Source organism: Sarcophilus harrisii, chromosome 3 (genome assembly GCF_902635505.1).
Source record: "Sarcophilus harrisii chromosome 3, mSarHar1.11, whole genome shotgun sequence".
In the NCBI taxonomy this organism is placed as follows: Eukaryota; Metazoa; Chordata; class Mammalia; order Dasyuromorphia; family Dasyuridae; genus Sarcophilus; species Sarcophilus harrisii.
The window spans coordinates 56,921,929-56,943,922 of record NC_045428.1 but is presented as its reverse complement, the minus strand read 5'-3'; the positions used below and the strand labels follow the sequence as shown (position 1 = coordinate 56,943,922).

At 35.0% G+C, this 21,994-nt stretch overlaps 1 protein-coding gene across 11 annotated transcripts in view; it reads right to left on the bottom strand.

Annotated features, from left to right (window-relative positions):
- Positions 1-3,474: 3,474 nt before the first annotated feature.
- DOCK10 (dedicator of cytokinesis 10) overlaps positions 3,475-21,994 on the bottom strand; it is a 335,847-nt gene continuing 317,327 nt past the window's right edge. For 7 of the 11 annotated variants that reach the window (XM_031957956.1, XM_031957952.1, XM_031957953.1 and 4 more), the window contains 7 exons: positions 18,095-18,241; positions 15,627-15,837; positions 13,604-13,794; positions 10,458-10,558; positions 10,104-10,242; positions 7,374-7,449; positions 3,475-4,268 (listed from right to left, as the gene is read on the bottom strand). In XM_031957956.1, the coding sequence (XP_031813816.1) occupies positions 4,207-4,268; positions 7,374-7,449; positions 10,104-10,242; positions 10,458-10,558; positions 13,604-13,794; positions 15,627-15,837; positions 18,095-18,241 (927 nt within the window). In that variant the 3' untranslated portion in view covers positions 3,475-4,206. The remainder of the gene's footprint in view (positions 4,269-7,373; positions 7,450-10,103; positions 10,243-10,457; positions 10,559-13,603; positions 13,795-15,626; positions 15,838-18,094; positions 18,242-21,994) is intronic. The other 4 variants (XM_031957958.1, XM_031957954.1, XM_023500795.2 and 1 more) reach the window with 1 other exon arrangement.

Here is a 21,994-nt window from a genome sequence, read left to right as displayed (position 1 = left end):
ATCTAAAGAAAGCTAATGTGATCATACAAAGAATTTATCCATCAACTTAGATTTTTGAAAAGACATCCAGAAGACTGGAAGCAGGAGCAGGTAGCCAAGGCTGAAAACAGAAGCATTATCTTATCCTGTAAAAATAGTGTCAGAAGTACTAAAATTTAGAATATACTCAGCCTGCTGAGCAAAGATAAGGATGAAGAAAATAATTTTATTTTTTTTTCTAAATAAGGTAAACCCTTTCAGTCATATTTCAGCTATAGGCTTTATGTCATCAAAGATACAATAGTAGGAGTGAAAGCTACTACACCAAATGACAGTCAGGATTCAAAAAGATTTGGTATACTAGAACATGGGACCAAATAAAATGAACTGAAATTTAATAGGGTTAAATGTCAAAGCTTACATGGTTTCAAAAAAACATAAAAAAACCATATAGGAGGTATTTAGATAGCAGTTTGAAAAAGATCTGGGTTTTTTTTTATGGATTTCAAGCTCAGTAGTTAAATGTAATGAAATCTTAGTTTCCATTAAAAGGCATTGCACCCAAGTTAATAGGAGTTCTGATTTAGTCTTGCCTGGTCAGACCACATTGGACATATTGTGTTTTATTCTGGCTGCCATATTTTTGAAAGGATATTGATAACCTAGGATATGGCCAAAGGAGAGTAATTAGTCAGAGAAAGGATTTATTTATTACAATGAATACAATGGAATTTATACAATGGAAGGATTGAAACAACTAGAAATCACCTGGAAAAAGGGGTACTTGGGTAAGAATGACAATTGTTTTCAAGTACTTGAAAGGCTGACATGAGAGAATGATTAGAATTAGTCTCAGAGGGCAGAACGTGAGTAGTAAGAAGTGGCAAAAAGACAAATTTAGCCTTTATAGAATGAAGGAGCAACTTTCTACCAACTGGGGTTATCCACAAATGAAATGGGCTGCTGGTGGCTCACCACTACTGAAAGTTTTTAGGAGAAGTTTGGATGAGCATATATGTTAAAGAAGGGATTCTCTATTAGATATGGATTGAATGATGGTTACTGAGATCTGTTCCAAATCTGAGATTCTGTCATTCTGTAATTACCTAGATATTAAAAATCTTTTCATATAATTATTAATTAAATTTGTTATTCACATGTTGGAGAAGGGAGAATGTGGGACTCCTACTAGAATATTAAAGTTGGAAGTAACTGTGAAGATGACTCAACCCAATCTTCTTTTTTTAAAATGAGGAAACAGTCCCCAGGTTTGAAGGATCTAGCATCAGGGGTCCTCAAACTAGGCCCACAGGCCAGATGCAGCAGCTGAAGATGTTTATCCCCCTCACTCAGGGCTATGAAGTTTCTTTATTTAAAGGCCCACAAAACAAAGTTTTTGTTTTTACTATAGTCTGGCCCTCCGTCTGAGGGACAGTGAACTGGCCCCCTATTTAAAAAGTTTGAGGACCCCTGATTCTAGCTCATGGCAACACAATTTGCTATGGTTAGGAGAACCCAGTTCTCTTGAATCTCTGCTAACCCTTCTTTGTATTTGCTAAACTTTATGTACTCTCAGTGTATTTTCACATCTTTGTATCACATTTGCTTCAGCAGTTTAAAGGTTTTTTTTTTTTCTTCAGAAAATATGTTTTCATTTCCCAGAAGCTCATGGGAATCACTCAGATTTCATTCCTGTGTCCAATCCCTCAAGCATGTGAATAATATAATGAGATGTTAATTCATCAACCTGCAAATGCTGTGAAATCCTTCTGCAGCAAAACATTTGGGGACTGGAGACTAACACCTTGAAAATAATTACTCTCTTCAGTTGAACATGATTGAATGTCTCTGTACACACAGAAAGATGTTAGCTGCCACACTGCCTCTTTCAAGATCTAAAAACCCTACCAGAAATATGCTTGGTTTGACCCTCCTTATGTCATTTTCCAAATGAACAGGAAAATAAATTACTCAAGTATGTAAATGTTATGACAGGGAAATTGTGTATGTAGTCAATAGGCCTTTATTGCTAAGATCAAGGTTATCAAAGTGAAGATAAATATTATGATTTGCTAGCTAGATAATTGGAGTTCAGAAATCTGGCAGCAGATGGGGGAATGGAAAGGTCCCTATAGAGAAAAATGAATGAATAAACATAGGTTCTGTGGTCTAAGAACCCAATTTAGAGTTTGGTTCTAGCTTAATGTCTCTCGGGGTAAATTTAATCAGGTGATATTTAGAATTAGATCATTGATTGGGCTTTGTTTTTCTACTTACAAATATCTTTCATTGTTCCTTAGAAAGAGAATTTGAGACTTCATTAATTCTATCAAGATTCTTTGGAGAAAGGTTTATGGGTAGAAAATAGTGAAACTATAACCTCAAAATCTGATCAATCTTGGTTTAATCTCATTTTTATAAATAATTTTTTGGGTTAATATTCCCAGGGCATTAGCAAAAGGGAGGCAAAAAGTTAGGCTATGTCCAATAATAGGGAAGTGATTAAAAAGGCCTTCCCACCAAAAATTGGAATATATAACTGTAACCATGTACGTATGTTACCAATTCCTTTTGTTAGGACAAAAGACCATCATCTAGACCTCGTTTTGTGTGAATAACCAGAATGTGTTAGTTCTCTATCTTGGACTCTTACACTGGCATTGTATAATATATGGAAATCAGTCCTTATCTTCCCACCCCCAACAACACACACTTTGTGACACATTCTGGATAAGACCTGCAGTGACTGCCAATCATACTTTAAGAAGTATTTCCTTGGATGGTGCTAGAAGTCCTATGACAAAGAATTAAAGATACTTTGGTGAGCAGCAAGCCTCTGAACTGACTAGGATAGGCTAGGGGAGCTAAATGGCTTCTAAGGTAATTCCACTTTACCTCTATTGCCTATTACCTTGCTATCTCCTCCAAGAGGCCGGACCTGATCCATGTTACTCACCTGTCCAAACCCAACTACTAGTGCCTCCCCACTTAAAACTACCTCATTTATTTTGTATCTACTCACATGTGCTGTCTCCCTTGATAGAACATAAATTCCAAGAGAGCAGGTACTTTTCCTTCCCTTCCCTTCCCTTCTTCCCTTCCCTCCCTTTCATTTCCTTTTGTATTTTCATATTTAGCCCAATGCCTTCCCCCTCCTTTCCTTCCTTCTTCCCCCTTTCCCTCTCTCCTTCCCTCCTCCCTCCCTTTCCTTCCTCCCTTCCTTTCATTTCCTTTCCCTTTGTATTTTCATATTTAGCACAGTGCCTAGCACATTATAAATATTTTTGCTTAACAAATTATTTCTTAATTGATCATGAGCAGAAGGACACCCTAAGTTGACCTTTGAAGCTGAGATGTGATTCCTTATGTTTGTCTACACTAATTTAGGGTTTAGTGATGGGTGGGGACCAGCTAAGTTACTTTCCCTGAGTTTCTAATAAATCTCCTTTGGCCCTACCAAAGGCCTCCCCCCGCCCCCCCCAAGAGCAAACAAAATGAAAAGTACGTGTATTTTATTTCTATTAACAAAACAAAAAAATATATACCACAATCATTTCATATCTCATTGCTTCTAAGAGCATATGTTACAATAAAATAACTCAACAAGCTCCAAAGATTAGTCTTTATCAACACTTTTGTACACATACACAAATATTTTAATATATTGATATCTCAAAGGTTATCCATATAATTTTAGTATTGTAATAAGTACGAACTAAAAAGTCTCTTTTGTTCAATTTTGTAAAAATGACATATTTTACACATCTTCTATTTACAACTGAAATATGCTTCAATGTTACAAAACACCCACATTGACCTTTAAAATATGTATACTAGGACTTGATATTAGATCTATTCTCACAGCAAACTCCGTGTTTGCTGATGAGCTCCACATCTATTGGAAATTTATAGCACATATCCAGCTTGGCTTCATAAACCTTGTTTAGTAACAAACAAAACAAAACAAAACAAATCCATAGGAAATGTGCAAATACTGATGTTGGCAAAATTCTCAAGCTAGCAATGTAAAAAATAATATATTAACACTGAAAACTTAGAATAAATTAAAACCATCTTTCCCTCGCCAGTTTCAATGTAGCCCTCAGAATCGGCTCAAAGATGCTAAAAATCCTCTAGGGGTAGAGGACTTCAGACTACAATTGCAGCTGGCATCAGACATCAGTATTGGGTGAAGATGAGGTTGTCTGTGGGGGGTTGCTTGTCCTATTAATGAGATGAGGATAAATTCGCTCCACTCCTTGCTTTGATGGGTCCTCCTTGTACATAATCTTTAAGAAAAACATCAAGTCAAGAAATCATGGTTAACATCTTGTGTATATTTAAAAATGGGAAATTGACATTGCTGAGATCTTAAAATATGCTTAACAAAGAACTCTTTATGACATCTTATGAAAGGCAATTCTTTGGATTTTGAATCTAAGCACAAATTCTGGTAATAAGAGCACAATATGAAGAAGGAACTTTATAACCAGCAGGTCCTTCAATCAAGGATGCGACACATATTATTAACATCATTGAGAATACCTGAATTTAATTTTCTGTAATTTCATACTGTCATGAAAGCTTACATTTCATTTATTCCAGTTTTCTGTGGTAAAAAAAGAAACAGCTGAAATTTCAATTAATTGTGGATACCCCAGGAAAAATAATAGCCAACCTTTTCCTCTCCTGAGTTTTGCCTTTTAAAAATTTGAAATATAATTGAATCTTTTTCTAATGGGCCATATATGAATTGGATCTCGTAATATTAAGCCAAGTCAGTTATTATAAATATAACTCCAAATATATTTTCTTACTTACTGAAGAGATATTATGAGACTATTTTGAATTTCCTTTCAGTGATGGAAATATCATTCCCTCTCCCTAGTCTCTTTATTCCAGTTGTGTCTATTAGAGGTTAGATTTCAGCTCCCTTCAGCCATCCTGAAGTTGCTAAAGTGGGTGATGGCATATGAAATGTTTATGGTATGTGGTTTTTGTTTTGATAATGGAAATATAAATGCACATCCTTTTCATTTCATTTACTTTTCAGGTTGGGGCCAAAGAAGCTTCAAAGGAAGCCCAGACTGATCATTTGAGAAGCAAAAAGACAAAATAGTGGAATGACTATTGGACTGAAGTCAGAGAGACCTGAGTTTACATCTTGGTTTTTGCCACTTGCTGGGCATGAAACCACAGGCAAATTATGTCATATCTCTTGGCCTCAGTTTCCATTTCTGTAACCTTAAAGTCTTGGAGTAGAAGACTTGTAGATCTTTTCTAGTTCTAAATCCATAGTTTTATATTCACTTTATCTCTAGTTACATTTTCATGTGATGTATAATGGCATATAAGTGCATCTAGAAAAAGCACATAACTGTAATGTTCAAAGGAAATAAGGCCTATGATTTACCAAAAATTCTGCCTGAAAAAAAAATGGCAGGTGAATGGTGATGAATCACAATGAGAAAGAAGTGATCTGTTCCTTTATCTGGCCTCAAATAAATTATCAATGAACACTGAACTATTTCTTTATTTAAAATATACCTAAATCAATAAACTATATATCATGTTTTAACACATAGAATCATGGATGTTAGAGCTCAAGGAGGCATTATAACTTGTTTATTCTAGCCTCATTTTATAAAACAAAGAAATTGAAATTCAAAGAAAGTAAATGATTTTTCCGAGGTCACCCAATGGAAGCTGAAGGCCTTGGTTTTCATTTACTAGCTATGGCCTTAAAATTCCTGGTCCATTCTCAGGGATAGAAGCCATAGGATATGACATTAGTCTTTATCTTAATTGACAACATCTTCCAACAAGGAAATGAAATTCAGATTCAAGAAGTAGGATATTTGACCTTGAAATCTATTAAAGATGGATTTTTTTGGTTATTTTTGGAAACACTGGAGGGTTCAGTCTTATTTGCAAATATATTTATAGAGTGTCTTGAAACTTTAAGTACCCTGGAAGGAACTTAGAGATCATCTAGTTCAATGTCTACGAAATGTGTCAATCTTCTTTATAGCACCCCTGATAAGAGGCTATTTTAACTTTTGTTTGAATACCTTCAGAGATGTGGAATTTACTACCTAATGATTCAATTCATTCCATTTTTGGACAGCTATAATTATAAAGATTTTTTCCTTATGATAAAATAATTTCCCCAATTGCCTTCATCTATTTATCTTATCTGCCATGTTTGGCATATATAATGAGTTTAATCTGTTTTTCAAATATTAGACTTTCAATTATTAGAGACAAGTATAATGAAACCCTAAATATTCTCTTTTCTAGGTTAAGCACCCTTAATTCTTTCAACTCATCACATGACATGATCTTGTTACCATTCTAGATATACTCTAACTTATCACTATTGTTCTTAAATATGGTGTTTGGAACTGTCCAGATATGGTGTGATAAGGAATAAATACAGTAGACCTCCCTTGATTGTGACACAAAAGTTCTATGAAGTTAGCTTATGATCAAATTAGATTTTCCACTAGCCATGTTATAATGTTCACTTGTACTGTAGTAGCTATCAGTTCAAATTCCTAGGTCTTTTTTTCTTTTTTTTTAATCACAAACTTCTACCTTTTTCATGTTGAAGCTATTATTAAATTAATTTTAACAATTAATTAAATTAAATTATTTTATTATGTATATATAATATTAATTAAATTTAAAAATAAATTAATTTTTTAAAAAGTACAAAAGTATACATTTTTGTATATATGTGAAATGTCATCTTTTTTTATTTGGTCCATTGTTATAACCTTCTGAGATCATTTTGGAGCAGATTCTCTCATCTAAAATAGCCTCTAGTTTTCTATATGATGAGAATTTAATAAACATGCATTTATGCCCTTATTCAAATCACTCTTAAAATTTTCTGACTATATAATTGTACATCTTACTTTCTCTTATCTTGTCCACAAGGATACCCAAAAATTGTGAAATGATTTGCTAATATTTAGTTATACTATGTTTGTAGAAGCCCCCTGTTTTATCAGCCTAGTAACCTTAGGAAAAAATGGAATGAGATTAATCTGGAATGGTTTGTTGATTTTCAAAAAGAGTATTATATACTAATATTAATATATACTAATTTGACTCACATCACAGACAGAAGAGGCTTAAGACAAAGATAGAAATACTCTTGTGGTTGTATATGATGATACTAGAATTTGTGACAAATGGTAATTTTTTCTCTCTCCTATATTTTACTGTGTTGAGCTGGAATAAACAAGTAAGACTTATTTATCATTTATACTAATCACCAATGAACTTTTGGAGGTGAAACATGTGAGGGAAAAGAGAAAACTTAGCAAGAGACAGAAATGAGAAAGACAACAAAGGACATATAGACAAAAGAAAAGAAAAAAACATACCACTTTTGCTTACAGTATTGAGGGAAATGTTAGACATAGAAGAACAGAAGCTGTATAAACATGGACCATGACAGAGCTGTTAGGAAAGAAAAAAAAAAATTATTTGTGCTTCAGATTTTATTTTTAAAGGCTACAAAGATGACTTGAAACAGCATTATTTCTTTCTTCACCTTGGTCTATTATTAGGCTGATTTTTCTTACCCACAAAAGAAATGAAATATATATATTGGGCCTTTTAGTGTTCCGTTTTCCACTCTTTTTGTGCTGTATTATCCATTTCTAGGATTTTAAAATACTACCCATCCTTCACTTGTGCTAGTTCCTTCCTTTCTCCATTTTTTCTCCTTCCCTTCCTTTCCTTTGTCCCTTCCCCTTTCCCTTACTATTTCCTTTCTCTTTTCTCTTCCCTTTTCCCTTCCCCTAACTACTACATATTTATCTATGCAAAATATGTATGCATAAATGAATATGTGCATAGTACTTGTAGAAATAACTTAAAATAAATACTGAAACACAAATTTATGGTTCTACAAAATAGTATTTAAACTAGATGTTCTAAATGGATCTCTTCCTTGGACCCACAGTAACTGTTATTTTCCCCAAACCAATAAATCATCACTTCTGCTGAATAAAAAATTGATCACAATAAATAAACCCTTTTTTCTAAGTTTTTCGTGATACCTCTATGAATATGATCTGGCCTCGATAAAACAAGAGGACATGAATTTCTCGAGATTCACTGTCCAAAATATTAAATATGGAAAAGTGTTCTATATGATCTGTATTCACCATTTCCATTGTCAGTTAGAAGGTATTTAGATTAATTCAACATACAGGACAAGCATGAAAGGTCTACCCATGTCTCTAAGAACATGAATGAAGTACCCTTTACGAAAATTCTGTCCCCCCTCATCTTTAGTAATCTTTCTCCAGCAGTCACTCATCCCAGTAAACATGATATTAGTTTCTTTGTGTCCAGACTTATCATTATCATATATCAATTATCATTATTACAGATATCAGACTATATCAAAGGCCTAGGAGACCATACCTGCTCCAGTAGTCACAGATTGTTCAGTCATCCAACTTACCACAATATGAATGATCTTAAAATCTGGGAGCATAACTTTAAAGAGAATAATCCCAGTTCTGAGACACTGAAATTTGATACAAGGTGTGAATTTCCTCAGAGTTGGTGACTTTTACAAGGCAGTCTCCCCAGACCTTTAAATTCTGTTGCAATGCCAGATTTCCCAATATCAGCAGCCAGAGGAATTCTCACAGAATCCAAGCTGAGACAAATAGCTCCAGCTGTACCACCAGAAGCAAGATTACCAGTAAATTATCTCCAAAATGGTGATTGCTTGTCCTCTCCTCCCTCAAACCCTGGCTTATCCTTAACCTTAAAGGCAAAGTTCAGGGTTTGGTGGTAAATTAGATAATGACATTTGCTAAGTCATCTTGCCAGAAGGGAAGCAAAACCCATTTCTTTGGTTTTCAGACTATAAAATTTATTATGCCTTTCTAATGCTTATTAGCTGTAATTGGTTTACTTGCTTGCCGTCCCAGCAATACTAGTTTGACTCTCTTGAGGGGAGCTTTCAAAGTCATGGTGATTGTAACTGTGATATCACTGGCCAAGAAGTCCTGAGATTGATTGCCTGTTCAATCATGGTGATAGAGGAGCAGCCAATGGGACAGGAATCCCGGCAGTGCACTCAGCCCCTTGATACATACAGCTCAGACCAAAAAAGTAGATCTAGTTTAAATTACCCATTCTCTAGGAAGCTATATAATATTAAAGAGATAATTAAATATAACTCAAAACCATTTAGTACAGTTGCCTTCAAGGAACTGGAGTTCTCTTTCTCTCTCTCTCTGTGTAGAGATACTTTTATCATAATCTATTTGTATGAGAAAAATTGTGAAAGAAAGCAGTTCATTCTGCTTGAAGTAAATCTAGGGTCTTAGATTACACAGGCAGGGACTGAGTTTGACCCTGATTCTGCTGGTATGGGTATCATTAAGTTAATAGGAATCTAGGCCTAAATACTGTGTTTTTCATTTAATTTTCTAGATCAATGGTGTCAAACTCAGAAATGGGAGCCACTAGGCTACAGCCTATCCATAAGGATATGGATAAATCCATAAGGATTCCTGTGGGTACCATACTTAGAAAATGATAAATTAAAATTTCTGTTTCACTGTATTTTCTTTACATTTTATTAAGCATTTCCCCCTTACATTTTAATATGGTTCATACTTCATAAGGGAGTGTGTTTGATACATTGGTTCAAGATCACAGGTTCCTTAAGCATCAGACTTGGGATTTCATTGCCTTTTTATCCTAATATGGAGAAGCCAGGTAGATCAGAATGGAGAGCATGGTAGCAACTAAGAGAGGTAGGAATATGGTTAGATATGCTCTGGGAATTTATCATTTCTTTAGCTTGGTCAAGGAATGGCCATATTGTCTTCATGCATTATCCTTTCCCATTTGGAATGTGATTTTGAGACAGTGGGTGTTGTATCCAGGGAATAAAAGAAATTATGTGTACATCTGATAGTTAACTTAGGGAAAAACTGAATTATTTAGTAGAAAGGTGATCTCTCCAGTATCTGCTTCTTACACTGGGCTTAAAGTTAACCAGATCAGTCACTCCTCCAGATAAACTTCTGTGAAGTTTTTTTGGCCTGGGATTTATAAGGAATAAAAGAAAACTCACTCACCTGTTCATTCATGATTGCAGAGAGTTCACTGAGCATGTCCTTGTAATGAGATTTCATTTCTTCCTGATATTCCAGCTGGTCTTCTTTAATGAGGCGTTCATTAACATCAAGGGCATGACCACATGCATCTGCAAATTGCCTTTGGTGAAAGAAGTAAGAAGATTAAACATGATCTAAAAATGTGCTGATGGACGAAAGTGTTGTGCCTTCACTGAACATAAGCTGCCTTCTGTAAGGACTTTTGTCTGGTCTTCCCTTATAGACTCACACCATTCCTTAAGTAACATTTTATTGACCTTCTTTTCCCTCCCTCTCTCAAAAGAAAAAAGAAGATTCAGGAAATAAAAAATTTACCTGAAAATCTCCTTCAAAAGTTTTACTTGGTTGTCAGGATACTTTTTTGCATTTGTTTCTTCAAGGAAAGCTCGGGCATAAGCCATAGGCCCTGCATTTACCTATTGGAAAGAGTGATTGGAGATCAATCAATCAATTAATCAATAAGCATTTAGTAAGGTCATTCTTCCATTGCAACATATCAAACTACTAACGATCCTTCATTGCCTAGCTCATGTGCTACCTTTTCTGAAAAGCTCCAGCAGAGAGATTGATCACCCAGTTAATTGACAAGCATTTAGTCACTGCCTCCATGCTGGAGAGAGATACAAATATAATGAAGGCAACACTACCTCACATCAAGAGTTGACATTCTAAAAGATGAGACACAACCCTATTTAAGTCTATACTAAATAAACATAAAGAGAATAAATACAAGTTAGCTGATGACATTTGCTAAGTCATCTTGCCAGAAGGGAAGCAAACTCCATTTCTTTGATTTCCAGACTATAAAATTCAGACTATAAAAGTTAGTCGGAGGGGCGAGGGCAATAGTAATAGAATGAATCACTGAAGGTTTCATGTGGAAGGAGTTGCCTGATCTGGTATCTTGAAGGAAGAGAGGGATTCTGTGAGGTAGATCTAAAGAGGGAGTACGTTCTGGTCATGGGAGAGCCAATGCAAAGATGCAGAGAAGAGAAACTGAGTGCCATATATGAAGGACAGAGAATGTTAGCTTGGACAGTTTGTAGAGCAGTAAGGGAAGTTATTATATAACGACTATTGAGATAAATTTTATGTTATGTTAGTAGTAACAGAGTCACAGTAATCACAGAGAGTCACTGGAGTTTAATGACTAGGACATGGCCAGATCTTCCCTTCAGGGAAATCATTGTAGTAGCCAGGAGAGACTTGAAGCAAGTAAATAAATTAGGAGACCACAGCAAGACTCTAAGCAGGGTCTGAAGGCTTGATCGAAGATGATGACTGTTCAAATAGAGAAAAATGATCATATATAAGAGATGTTATGAAGGGAGAAGTGATATGATTTAGTGACTGGTTGAATATGTGGGATGAAGGAGAAATAATATTGAGGCTATGAATCTAGGAGACTGGAAGAATATTGATGCTTTTAACAGAAATAGGAAATTTGGAAGATTGGTGAGTTTTTTGAGAAAGAATGAACTCTGTTTTCAGCATATTGAGTTTGAGATCTTTCTGGGATATCCATAATTAAAAGTATAATAGGCATTTGGTGATACATTGCTGAAGCTCAGGGACAACACCAGGGTTGGATATAGAGATCTATGTGAGGCATCTTGCTGAGAGTATATGCATAGAAAAAGGATCCAGGATAAAGCCTTGGGAAATGTTCATTGGTGAGGGCACGATACAAATGATGAACTCACAAAGGACACTGAAGAGGAATGATCAAACATGTGGTAGGAGGACCACAGAGAGTGTCAGGAAAGCCCAGAAAAGAAAAACTATCCAGAAGGAAAAGTGGTCAGGAATATGAAATATAGCAGTATAATTAAGAAGACTGAAAATTTAAAAAAAAGACTTAGATTTAGTAGTTAAGAGACTGTTGGTCACTTTTGAAAGAACAATTTCAGTTGAGTTTACATTAAACATATTGCTTTGTGCTGTAGTTATTTGTATTAATCTCCAAAATTTGACTGTAAACTATTGGAGATCAGTAACAGATCTAATATTTTCTGAATCTCTCATTTCACCTTTCTTAGCTGACACATTTAGGAATTCCAAAAATAGTTTTTGAATGGACAAACTCATGGATATATATACTTTCACATCTAATAGCAAAAATAGTTAGAAAGGTCTGAATTGCTTATTCCTCGCAATTTATAAAATATGGACCGAGGGCTTGAAAAGAATAAAAGGTGGGGGGGGGGGAGAAGAAAGAAAAAAGAGGCTACAGGAATGGTTTCCATGCACTTACAATGTTTCAACAGGCTATGGATGTATGTGATCATCAGATAATTAGTGACTTATCGGTTAGAGTTGGAAGCACTGGTAAGTCAGTGAACACTTTAGAAACTTCCCCCCCCCCCCAATATCTGCAAGGATGTTAATACCTGAGAACTATTTGGATTCAAATATAAAGCACTGAAAAATAATGGGGCGAAATTTCTTTTCTCACTCACCTACTGAGGAGTTTCATTATAGAAAAATTGTGGGTAAAAAGTTTCCCCTCCAAATCTCACATCATCATCCATCACAAATCAAGTTATAGATAATTCGCTTTGATGTTCCAAAACTAAGGAAGTGATGAGTTCTCTCTCTTCAGACTTTTCTAGAATATCTTATTTGAACCTCTTCTTTGTCGCCATTACACTCTTTGTAATATGTTGTCTGGGTACATATCTTATTCCTCTTGGTAGAATATAAGCTCTTTGAGGCCAGGGACATTTTTATTTTTATATTTGTATTCCCAGTACCTAGCATAGTGCCTTGTACATCAAAGATATAGAATTTGCTGACCTGAACAAAAAAACTGAATTTTCAAGCATTTTCAAAAGTATTTTAAAACTTACATTTTCCTTATGACTTCAAAATTTACAGAAATTTCATATCTCCATATCAAACTGATAACTTGTATTGCCAGAGCCTAGCTCAGTTTTTGAAGCCTACTTATTGACTGATTGGTCGATGTACATCAAAGTACATGCTAACATAATATGAACAACAGATGTTTTAGTTGTACTGTAGAATAAGGCACACATGTACCTATATGTGCATATTTATGTGTACCTATATGTATACATTTATATAAATCCCAAGCATTTATTATGTCTGGGTGTGCACTGAAATCAATTTGTAATTAACAAAAATTTTAGACTTTAGCGTATACTTTGCCTTCTGGATTGAAAAAAGTTTCTGTTCTAACAAATTTTTATTTCAACTCTTTAGAGAACATTTTCTTTTTTTTAAAATAGGTTTTTATTGATATCTCTTCTTTTTTTTTGTTGCCCATATATTGATATCTCTTCTTTTTTTTTGTTGCCCATATTTTCCAATAATTATCTCTTATAACAAGTTTTTTTTTAAATAATGGTTAAAAAAGGGGAACAAAGAGGAAAAAGAGGGAAAAAAAAGATTTTTCAAAGATAGACGCATCATCACCACACAGGCCAAGTCCTAGTTACCTTTACACTGACACTCCCTTGAAGTTTGAGCTGCAGTCTGATCATGTCCACCTCTTCCATTGTGCAAAGCTGATTAAGCTCAGAAACCTTCTTGGCCATCTCATCAATGGCGACCTCAATGGGGTTCAGTTCTGTGCTTGACTGGCTTATCACTTGGATTCTCTTCTTCACATAGGGAAACAGATGGCTTGCTGGACAAAGGAAATTCAAGTGTTTAATGGATCAGGGCAATAGCAGGTAGAGGATGCTTCAGCACTCTACACTGCCTCTCATTCACTATACTTATCACTATTTGCCTTGTAGTGTAGTTGTTCTAAGAACTGTAGAATTAGAGCTAGAAGATATCTAAATTGAAGCTGTATTTGATGAGTAGTTGGACAATTTCTGCATGCAGTCCTCCAGTAAGGGGCTGGGGGCCTGGCTACTTCTTGAACATTCTACTTTTGTGGAATTCAAATCAATAGGAAGCTTCCCGATATCAAATTGAAATTTACTTATTTACAACATCCATGCACTGTTCTTAATTTTGTATTCTAGAGTTCAGGAGAGAAAGTCTGATCCTAATTTCACATAATAACAGCCCTACAAATAAATATCTGAAGATAGTTCTAATGTACCTCCCTCCCCAACTCTTCTCTAGGCTAAATATTTCTAATTTCTTCAACCCAGTTGGGATGAAGACTTTCATGTTTCAAAAATGGGATTTGAACCACATTTTCCTGATACCAAGACCAGCATTTTTTCTCTTACCAGTCAGGCTGGTTCAGTTAGGTGGGACAGTGATTGGAGTATGGGACTTGGAGTTGGACCTGAGTTTAAATCCTGCCTCAGATACTACTAACTGTATCACTATGGGCAAGCCATTTAACCTCTCAGTATCTCAGCTTTCTGATATGTAAAATGGGGATAAAAATAGTTCCTGCATCACAGGGATAGGGTGAAGGTTAAATGACATAACTTTTAAAAAGCATTTGCAAATTGTAAGGTGCTCTGTAAGAGTTATTGTTATTATTATGCCATAATATACCATGCCATAATATTGTATTATTATTATTATACTATATCATGCAATATTATAATACCATACCACATAATACCATATTACCAAATATTATAAGACCATATTATATCACATAATACATATACCATATCAATATAATACCTTTGTGCTTTGCATTAAATATTTAATTAATATATAATGAAGGAATCTTAGAGATCACCTAGTCCAATCCCATCATTTTACTGATAAGAAAATTAAGAGCCAACACACTTGTTCATAGGAACCTAGTTGTAATAGCAGAAGGGGTGAATGGAGAGTCCTTTGGAGTCTTGGGATTTTGAAAGTCAGTGCCATTTTGCTTACTGGTTGCAGCAATTATAATCAGATCTTTTTTTTCCCACTGCCCTCCCAAGAAGTCATGGAGAAAGAAACTAGAATGTAAGTTTCCTGAGGGCAATGACTATTTTGTTCTTTCTTTGTATCCCTACAGTGCCTAGAAGATAGTCAGAAATTAATAAATGCTTGTTGATGTAATTGAATTAAAGAAAGATAAAATAACTGTTTACTTCCTTCTATTAAGTACTTCTAATGTTCTAGGCATTGCTAAGGACTGAGAATATGCTCCAATGGGGAAAATAATGAATGATTAGATAGATTCCCATAGGATATATAATGTACAAGAAAAATAATCTAAGAAAGGAAAACACTGGAGAGGAGGAGGGACTGAGAAAGGCTTTCTATAGGTGGGATCTGAGCTGAGTCTTGGGAGGAAGCCAGGGAAGCTGAGTTAGAAGTGACAAGAAAAAACATCCCAGGCACAGAGAACAGCCTAGGCAAAGGCATGGAGATGGGAGGTAGAGCACTGAGTTTGAGTTAACAACAATATGTGTTGTCTAATCTATCCATTTCTCCCCTTCTACCAATTAATCTAAGTCTTGAAGCATCACTTGGCCCAGAGCCAGCCTAAAAATTGGGTCACTGGTGAGACATCACCTTGAATCCCCCCTACCCACTAGCACCTACTTGTGAGTATTGTTCTCCTCTTGCACTGCTCCTCGACCCCGCCATGTTTCTTGCCTGACAGTGTAAATGGTGTTTCAAAGACAAAGCGGTTGATGTTGTGATGCATTTCAAAATCTGTCTTTCGATCTTCAACTTCCTTCTCTTCAAAGTAAGGTGTGACATAGGTCACTTGGATGTAGGCATATTTGGGATCCAAATCCTTAGGGTTCACCTGTAGGAACATCATTTTCTGCAGTGAAAAACTGATGGACTAATACACTTTGAGGTGTCCTTTAACAATTTGCCCCTTACTGCCCTTGTTGAAATGATGTAGAATGTAATCTCCTAGAATGTGTTTCCTACCCTTTCCTTCCCTCATAGTCTTAAGATCATGTCTCTTAAGCTGGGAAGGGACCTTAAAAGATCTTTTCCAATTCCACCCATTCTTTTTATGGATAAAGAGAAGCCCAGAAAGTTTAAGTTTATTTAAAATCACAAAATTTGTACACAGATACATAGTCTGCAGCTAGTTGGCACAGTGGCTGAAAGCAGAAAGACTTATTTTCATGAGTTCAAATTTTGTTGTCTATGACTGTGGGCAAGTCATTTAACCCAATTTACTTCTGTTTCTCATCTGCAAAATGAATTGAAGGACAAAATGGTCAACTACTCTAGTGTCTCTACCAAGAAAGGTAGATTCTCTACTCTATTCTACATTCTACCAAATGACAAAATGGGGTTACAAAGAGACAGACTACTGAAAAATGGCCAAACAACAGCAAAGGTTTGTTATTAGCAGAATTATAATGATCTTTTTACTTCCAGTTTCTTGCTATTGCTACAGAAAAAGACATATCAACATAATATTTCAGAAGAGGAAAATGCTGTTATGTAGGCAAACCTCTTAGTATATAACTGTTTTTTTTTTTTTTTTGAAAACTAGAAAATATAATCTTGATATCTTAGGGCTGCATGTTAGTGTATTCACTATATGATAATGTTTGGCATGGATTGCCTGAAAAACATTTGCCATTCTTGGCCTGCATTTCATGCTGATATTCAATATATATATATATATATATACATATATATGTATAAATATATATAAGGTTATTTGTCTTCTGTTTGAAAAGGACACAAGTATAGAATTTTATAGTTAAAAGGAATCTAGAGATTGCTCTTCCTCATTTTACTGATGAAGTGAGAAGGCTCAGAGAAAGTAAAAGATATTCATTGACTAGAATAAATATACCCTGTTCACATAGCTATTTAATGGCACATCTAGAATTGGAACCTCTGACTTCTGGGTTATTTATTACTGTTTGTATTTTAGTGGGGGAGCAGACTGGACTTTATTGATATGGGGAAATCCTAGAATGTCAATGAGGATCAGTTCAATAGTTTATCTAGGCTTTTAGTCTAAGGGGGTTACTAGGTTCACTGGGAAGTTGAGTGTTTTACTTGTGGTCACATAGCTAGTATGTCAGCACTTGAACTCAGGTCTTGTTGACATAGAGGCCAGTTCTCTGTTCTTTATTTCAAGCTGACTCTTTTCATCTTAAGCCATATTGAATTCCCCATAGTCTATTTCATTATGGATTTTTTTAATACTGTGACTAGGATCACAATAGTACCAATAAAATATTATATAGGAAGGCATCCAACATGTTGGATTCATTCTTTATGGAACATCTGGGGAAAGATATGGGTATGAATTAAACAGGATAAGATAGCATGAGTGAATTGTGCTTTTCATTAATTGGAGAAGTCTCCTTACCAATGAAAACATAGATTAAAATACAAATGTTCAAGTCAATATTATCTATTTTATAATGTCACTTTCTTGAGGAGAGAGTAGATATCTTTTGGGTTGATCCATGAATAATTTACCTATGTGAATGAATAATTTACCTATGTGACCTATTCAATGCCATTTATTGAATGGTGGATGATTCCTCAAAAAAATTCAACAGAAGCCTGTATTAATATAGCATGCAGCATATAGAATCATAAAATTTTTAGCATAGTATTCTGTAAAAGGAATAGTTTGATTGATATGAGATGCTAACATCAGAAAATGTTAATGGAACAACTCTAAAGTTGTTCTTTATCTTTATTTTATAATCTCAGGTACCTGAGATTGTGGTAAGAGAGAATGATACAGAAGAAACTGAGATGAGTATGAACCAAGACACAGTTTTTTCTTAACTTCCAGCTCTATTTAAGGTATTTAAGGTGATTTCTATAAACAGCCATTATAAGGATAATCTCACAACCCAGAAACTATACCAACAAGATTTAAATTGAAGAATATACACACTGAGACCCCAAAACCCTCAGATGGGTTATCTTGTATGAATTCAGGGATCTTTCAGTGCAAGGATTAAGTTGCTAACTCAGAGTTAATAAATGTTTCTTTTATTTAAAAAAACCAGGAAACTCTAGTATGAGGTTTAAGTTGAATGCATTTCCCCCCCCCCCCCTTTTACCTTGTTGGAATCCTGGATTATCTTCACATTGTCTGCACCAAATTTATCGGCATAAAGCTTCAGGAGTCTTTGGGATATTTCAGAGAGCCCTGTCAGTTTAGGTTCTTTATAAATGTATTCTTTACCTTCCTCTTCTTCAAAAAATCCCTGTTGAAGAGACAACAATCAAATCACCAGTTTAATAATGATAGGAAGAAAATTTAAAGATTGTAAGGAAAATTTGTTTGAGTGAGAAGCCCAACTTTTGAGGAAATGATTGTTTGTTAAAATTCAGTATCAACAAATGACCTGTCCCATGAACCCAATGAAGCAAAAATGGAGTTTCTTACAGAAAGAATAGAGCCACATTTTCTTGCTTTTCAAGCTTTTTAGTCACAAACTAACAAAAATGCATGACTTTTGGGGAGAGAATGCCCTCATGTGGCAGTCTGTTGTAGAACATAAACCTAGCAATTTTGGGCATCATCTGGAGATCAGTTTCCATTTAATTTCCAGATAATCTACATATCTATGGAATGACCATCAGAGACAATATTCTGTGGGATGTGGAATTCTTTAAGTAGTTTAATATAGTCAATATAGTCAATGGCAATATAGTCAAGATACAATAATTTATAATTCTGGCATTTTCTCATGTACTGTAACTTTGAAAATAAACTGGCATAACATTTATCTCCAAGGACTATATAATTAAAGGACTAGATGTAATTTAATCGTTCAATTTTTTTTTTAACGAAATGATTTCTTAATGTGTTTGCAAATTCATAATGGGAAGGATTCATCATGATAATGTGTCATAGAGTTTGGGATTCAAAGGTTTTTTCTTGTGAGGAAATGATACCCTTCTCCCTTCTAATTTGCTTGCCTCATAGACTTTGACTTGGAGAGGGTATCAGGCTTAGTCCAACTACTTCATTTTTCAGATTAGAAAACAGAGGACCAGAGAGATTAAGTGACTTCTCCAGACACAGAGATAGTATAATCAGAATTTGGACCCAAGTCCTAGAATTCCCATCTTTAGTCATTTCAATCATAACAACACTTTGTCTCTTTGTGACCTTATTTGGGACTTTCTTGGCAAAGACTCTGGAGTAGGCTTACCATTTATTGTTGCAGCTCATTTTACAGATGATGAAAGTGAGGCAAACACAGTTAATTGACTTATCCAGGATCACTCAGCTACTGAGACAGACTCCCAATCTAGTAGTTTTTCTATTGTCTCATGTTAACTAGTTTATCTTTCATTATATCTAAGTAAAATTTCTTCACTAGCTGTAATATAAGAATACCCTTAGCTTCTTTGTCTCTCTGTGTATATCTTTCTTACCATCTCTATCTCTGTCTCTCTATGTCTCTATCTCTTAAAAAAAATATAAGTGAGACTCATCAAGTAGCTGCAAATCACAGACTGAAGACCATTTAACTTTTATCATTTTGTGGAATTTTAAATATACATTTATTATTCATGGGGGCACTGTTAGAAAATATTCTAACAAAATTTTTTCGATTAACTTGTGTAGGAAATGATACGCATAGATGGACTATTTAACAACCGAAGTCATTTCCATCCTCTAGCAGTTTGATGCACATGCTTGCTTCCTGGGAACCTGGAAGAATAAGGTAGTTTACAGACTCCAGATATAAGGAGGGTTGATCCTGAGATGACACACTGTGCTGCTGTGCTTTTCAAAACCCATTTCTTTGATGACAATCCAGACCAAATATTGGCAAACTTCAGAGTGATGAAATAGGACATTGAAAATGTGCAAGAGAAGTCAGTGACTCATTAGTCTATACATGGGTAGGGGCACTCTGTTCATATATCAATACAAATATTGTGTAAAACACTTTATAAGCCATAAAGTGATTTTTAAAAGTCATCTACTATTAATTATACATTCCAAAGTCAGTAGAATGATAGATAACGGGTCCTAGCATCCTGAATTTCATCCTTTTAAGGATGGTGATATCCAACCATGTGACATTAGTCAAAACCTGTAACTTCACTGTACTTCATATTCAAAGTCACCCATAGTAATCATAGAATAACAACTTTTAAGAGTTGGAAGGGATCTTGCATTTTACAATACATGAGATCATGTATTAAGGACTAGAAGAGACCATCTGGTCCAAACTCCTCACTTTATAGATGATGAAATTGAAGCCCAGAGAGTGGGTTGCTCAAAGTCACATGGCTCATAAATGGTAGTGTCCAGACTTTAAGTCTGGTTATCTGACTGGAAACCCAGCATTCTTACTATAAAACAGGGATCACAATTCTGCCTTCATTAAAGTTCTTTTTTGATATATTACTATGGTATAGGAGAGGTTCTAAAGTCATTTCAGGTTGTGTCATTGGAGCACTGGACCTGGCAACTTCAGTCAGCTGGAAAAGTTTCTAGGAAGAGTTTGATGGCAACTGAGAATCAGCCTGGCTAGATTAGGAGGGGTTCATTATGGGAAAGTGGAGATGAATGCATAAATTCTTTGGGGAACACAGAAACTCATGAATTTAGAATGAAAGGCATAGTTACTGGGAGGAGTACCCACAGTATTAAAATAACCATTTTGTGGGCAGCTTGGTGATACAGTGGATAGAGCACCAGCCCTGAAGTCAGGAGGACCTGAGTTCAAATCTGGTCTCAGACACTTAACACTTCCTAGTTTTGTGAACCTGAGCAAGTCACTTAACCCCAATTGCCTCAGCCAAAAACCAAACCAAACCAAAACATTTTTTTTTGAAGTGATGAAGTTTAGGGTACCTGTAATAATGAAGAGAATGATGATGATGATGCTATAATTTGTATATTATCTCCTTAGTCATCAAACAACACACACGCATGCACATATACACACCCAAACATACATATATATAATTTCCTCCTATGAGAATGTAAGGTACCTAAGGGCAGGGCTTATTTTGCTTCTATAGTTGTATCTCTAGTTTTTCTCACAGATAACACTAAATGCTTTAAAACTTATCCATGTTTCTTTTGGTGCTGACAGCAGATATTATTACTCCCATTTAATCTATGAGGCTGAATGCAATAAAGTGAGTTATCTAATCTCAAATAGTTCATAAGCATCAGATAGAGAATTCAAACCTGTATTTACACCTTTAAGTTCAGTGTTCTGCTTACTATATCATGCTCTTTTATCCTAGAGAATTTAGAATATCTGCTGAAATGTGAGAGATAAAAGAGGTGGTAGTAACTGAATTCTGCATGGCTGTAGGCATGTTTATTTGATTTCTGTTGTATACAAACTACTTTGTTGTTTTTGTTGTTGTTTGGTCATTTGAGTCTTGTCCAACTTTTTGTGACCCGATTTGGGGTTTTCTTGGCAATGACACTGAAATGTTTTGTCATTTCCTTTTCCAGCTCACTTTACAGATGAGGAAACAGATGAGTCAAACAGGGTTAAGTGACTTGCCCAGGGTTATACAGCTAATAAATAAATAAATATACAGCTAATAAATAAATAAAAAATCCATCTAAACAGCTGGATTTGAACTTATGAAGATGGGTTTTCCTGACCCATCAGGACTCTGGTTCAGCATTCTATCCACTGTGCCACCTAGCTTTTTTATGAAATAGCTGATGTGCAAACAAGAGCAATGAGTTATTGAAGAACCTGTTTTCTTTTTGTTTCATGGGCCAAGGTTTTTTTTTTTTTTTTTTTTTTTAGTTTGTCCTTTTTCTAGCTTTTTTAGTTGCATGCCCAGTTCACTGATTTTCTGTTTCTCTATTTTATTCATGCAACTATTTAGAGATATAAAAATTTCCCTAAGGACTTCTTTGGCTGCATCCCATAGGTTTTGGTATGCTGTCTCATTATTGTTATTCTCTTGGATGAAATTATGGATTGCTTCTGTGATTTGTTCTTTGACCCACTCTTTAG